The sequence below is a fragment of the Neomonachus schauinslandi genome, chromosome 2 (genome assembly GCF_002201575.2).
Source record: "Neomonachus schauinslandi chromosome 2, ASM220157v2, whole genome shotgun sequence".
NCBI classification, from domain to species: Eukaryota; Metazoa; Chordata; class Mammalia; order Carnivora; family Phocidae; genus Neomonachus; species Neomonachus schauinslandi.
In genome coordinates this window covers 132,710,018-132,714,715 of record NC_058404.1, presented here as the reverse complement: position 1 = coordinate 132,714,715, position 4,698 = coordinate 132,710,018, and the positions used below count along the sequence as shown (strand labels likewise).

The window sequence follows — 4,698 nt, the reverse complement described above, 5'->3', positions numbered from 1 at the left end:
GACAGCAGCGACAGTGACAGCAGCAACAGCAGCGACAGCAGCGACAGCGACAGCAGCGACAGTGACAGCAGCGACAGCAGTGATAGCAGCGACAGTGACAGCAGTGATAGCAGCAACAGCAGCGACAGTGACAGCAGCGACAGCAGTGATAGCAGCGACAGTGACAGCAGTGATAGCAGCAACAGCAGCGACAGTGACAGCAGCGACAGCAGTGATAGCGACAGTAGCGACAGTGACAGCAGTGACAGTGCATCTGACAGTGATAAGAGTCACAGCAAGAGCAAGTCTGGTAATGGCAACAATGGAAGTGACAGTGAGAGTGAGAGTGAAGGCAGTGACAGTAATCACTCAACCAGTGATGATTAGAAAAGAAAAACCCACAAGATTTTTTTTTGGAGAAGTCTAGTGAATAACTGATAGGAAATGAAGATTTCCAAGAAAGGAAAGAAAGAGGAGACATAAACAGAAGATGCCTACATTCATAGAAACAATGAGAGGAATAGTCAAATTGCCAGATTTGGAACCAAGTACCCACACCCTCAGGAGAGAATATGAATGCAGGACCTTTGGTATGTGCATATTAAAACACATTCTGAAAAGATTTTTAAAAAGTGTACATCTAAATATAAAAAGGGACAATTAAAATATTCTTTAATACTTTACACAGAAACCTCAAGCAATCACGTACTATATGATAACTGATTTAAATGTCAAGTGCTTTAGGGAATGTAGTAAGTAAATACATCTTATAAACAACCTGTGGCATTGCCTTAATCTTTCAGTAATCATACATTCTGGATAGATGATCGGCTTACTGCTGAGTAAAAGATGCTGTTACCATGATATCCAGCTTGGCTACTGATTCATTTGCTTGTTCTAAGGAAGAAATAAACTTGTAATATGAAAAAGTAATGCAGCAATGATTGAACCTATCTGGACCATGGGGATAATCTTTGTAATTATTGAATAATTACAAATTAGAAAAAATTTAAAGAGTGCTAGTCAGAAAATAATTCAGAGGCTGGTTTAAATAACAAAATCTGATGTACAGTATTACATTCCTGCTAAGCACCGGAAATTTAGCATAATGTCCCTAAAACTATTGACAAAATTGATGCAGTGCTTACAGTGTCTTGCCTCCAATAGCCACTTTCCAAATATTAATAAACAAATGATACATAAATGAAGTACTCTAAAGGGGGATTTACTTTTTTAACTCTATGTTCAGAGCTCTGCTGTGTGGAATTGGTATTTGTTTTCCGTCTTAAGTCAAACTTGGTTCACACTTCCCTTTTAAACCCTCATATGCTGAAACTTCCAAATCAGACCCTGAGACACCCTTTTCACTGTTAATCTCTTTAATAAAGCCAACTGTTGCTGGTAGGTAATGCTTTGGAAATTACTCTTTTTTGAGAGTCATATAATGCAACTAAAATCTGAGCATGGATTGTTCCACTTTTGCATGAATGAGGGTAATTCTTATTTTTGAGATGGAGCCCAAACCCTAGAACATGAGGATTTTAAAGGTGTATGCAACTAGAGTGTGATATTTAATAGGGTGGAGGTAAAATTTATTATCCAAACTAGTATACTTTTGAGAGTGAAGGGGGCGCTATCAATAATTACTTGGGGATAGGAGGTGTAAATTGGGATTGTTCAGGGATACTGGGAGATACAACAGACATTGCCATAAACATTTAAGGTATTTTTCAAGATTTAGTAGAGATGATTTGTAATTTCCCTCTTTTTCCATTTAGGCAGTTATTTTAGATTTGTTCTAATTCAAAGGTAAAAATCTATGTAGTAAAGTTCTGAATGCAACTTGTTTGATGCTAATTTTCAACTAGTCATCAGTTGACTTCTAATATTAGGCATATTTTATACGGAGTTTCAGTAGTTTTTTTTCCTACCTTATTTCTCATTTAATGCAAGTTTCTTAGTTGAGATCAATATTACAAGTAATATTGCTGAAAGCTTTAAAAATACTGCTATTCATAAACTATATGATAACTCATAATACTGTAATATTTCAAGTTTCTACTATATCATAATCATGTAAATGACTCCAAAGTTCTTTCCTTAAAATATGCTCTAGATTTTTAACTCCTTTAGGCTTCAGGATTTTTGTTTTTGTCTTTTTTTTAATTTGTAAGCTGTGGCTTCTAGTACCTGTTTAACCTATTTTAAAAGGTTGTTATGAGCTTAAGTCAGGCAATGGATGTGAAACTCTTTGTAAATTGTACAAGATATGTAAATTAAAGAGGTAATGAATTTTGATGCTATAATAAACATCTATTTATGTGACTATTCACAAAGAAAACTCCCTTAATCTTAATGGGTTTGCAAGTCCTTATTCCTTCCATCACATTTTAAAAATTTAGCTGTTTTTAACTGAAAAAGTAACATGTATATACACAAAATAAAAATTTTTCAAACACTATGAAAAGGTATACAAAATATTAAATCTTCATCATCCTAGATTCCTAGTCCTCTACTTCTCTTCTTTAGAGGTAGTTCCAATTACTAATATCTTGTGAAACTTTCCAGAAATATTCTATGCACATATAAGCACATATGTTCCTCTTTTAAAAACACACGGAAGTCTACTATGCACCGTGTGCTTATCTTCCTCTTGTTTTAACATAAGAATATACCTTGAATATTGGTTCATAGCATACAGATTGACATTTTCCCCCCACAGTGGTGTTGTATTTCATTTTATGAACTGCCATAGGTATTTAATCTGTCCCTTTTTTCCATCACTTCCTAAGCCATTTCTGGTCCAATGAGTCTCTGCAGGTAAATAGCATGAGTCAATAACCCAAGCTGGATAAATTCCCAACCAGTTCTTATAAAGACTTTACTTTAGGAAGTATTTGGGAGGATAAAGGAGATGCTCAGAATCTAGGGCTGATGTCAGAAACAATGAAGGAAGACTATGATCCTGCTTTTCTTATATAATATCTACAATGACCTCTGGATCTTCAAGGTAAAAATAAAGGTGACCCTCTAAAAGGACATCTCAAGAGTAGAACCTTTGAATACAAGAAATCTGGTATTAGAAAACAAAATCTGTTTTGTTATTTTCTGGAATAAGATTAGTAAGCTATCTGCTAATATTGCCCATGGGAGCAGTATTTTTTTTTTATTATTATTATGTTACATTAATCACCATACCTTACATCATTAGTTTTTGATGTAGTGTTCCATGATTCATTGTTTGTGTATAACACCTAGTGCTCCATGCAGTATGTGCCCTCTTTAATACCTATCACCAGGCTAACCCATCCACCCACCCCCCTCCCCTCTAGAACCCTCAGTTTGTTTCTCAGAGTCCACAGTCTCTCATGGTTCGTCTCCCCACTGATTTCCCCCCCTTCATTCTTCCCTTCCTGCTATCTTCTTCTTCTTCTTCTTTTTTAAACATATATTATTTGTTTCAGAGGTACAGGTCTGTGATTCAACAGTCTTACACAATTCACAGCACTCACCATAGCACATACCCTCCCCAATGTCTATCACCCAGCCACCCCATCCCTCCCACCCCCCACCACTCCAGCAACCCTCAGTTTATTTCCTGAGATTAAGAATTCCTCATATCAGTGAGGTCATATGATACATGTCTTTCTCTGATTGACTTATTTCGCTCAGCATAATACCCTCCAGTTCCATCCACATCGTTGCAAATGGCAAGATTTCATTCCTTTTGATGGCTGCATAATATTCCATTGTGTGTGTGTGTGTGTGTGTGTGTGTGTGTGTGTGTGTGTGTGTGTATACCACATCTTCTTTATCCGTTCATCTGTTGATGGACATCTTGGCTCTTTCCATAGTTTGGCTATTGTGGACATTGTTGCTATAAAAATCGGGGTGCACGTACCCCTTCGGATTCCTACATTTGTATCCTTGGCATAAATACCGATTAGTGCAATTGCTGGATCATAGGGTAGCTCTATTTTCAACTTTCTGAGGAACCTCCATACTGTTTTCCAGAGTGGCTGCACCAGCTTTCATTCCCACCAACAGTGTAGCAGGGTTCCCCTTTCTCCGCATCCCTGCCAACATCTGTCATTTCCTGACTTGTTAATTTTAGCCATTCTGACTGGTGTGAGGTGGTATCTCATTGAGGAGGTTTTGATTTGGATTTCCCTGATGCCGAGCGATGTTGAGCATTTTTTCATGTGTCTGTTGGCCATTTGGATGTCTTCTTTGGAAAAATGTCTGTTCATGTCTTCTGCCCATTTCTTGATTGGATCATTTGTTCTTTGGGTGTTGAGTTTATTAAGTTCTTTATAGATTTTGGATACTAGCCCTTTAACAGATATGTCATTTGCAAATATCTTCTCCCATTCTGTTGGTCCATCTTTTGGTTTTGTTGACTGTTTCCTTTGCTGTGCAAAAGCTTTTTATCTTGATGAGGTCCCAATAGTTCATTTTTGCTTTTCCTTCCCTTGCCTTTGGCGATGTTTCTAGGAAGAAGTTGCTGCGGCTGAGGTCAAAGAGGTTATTGCCTGTGTTCTCCTTTAGGATTTTGATGGACTCCTATCTCACATTTAGGTCTTTCAACCATTTTGAGTCTATTTTTGTGTGTGGTGTAAGGAAATGGTCCAGTTTCATTCTTCTGCATGTGGCTGTCCAATTTTCCCAACACCATTTGTTGAAGAGACTGTCTTTTTTCCATGGGACATTCTTTCCTGC

General features: G+C 37.3%; 1 protein-coding gene across 1 annotated transcript in view; it reads left to right on the top strand.

The window, feature by feature from the left end:
- The window catches only part of LOC110591397 (dentin sialophosphoprotein), a 4,729-nt gene extending 4,363 nt beyond the window's left edge, over positions 1–366 (top strand). The window contains exon 4 of the mRNA XM_021702295.2: positions 1–366. This exon is cut by the window's left edge and continues 1,116 nt beyond it. Coding sequence (XP_021557970.2) covers positions 1–366 — 366 coding nt within the window.
- Positions 367–4,698: the final 4,332 nt, after the last annotated feature.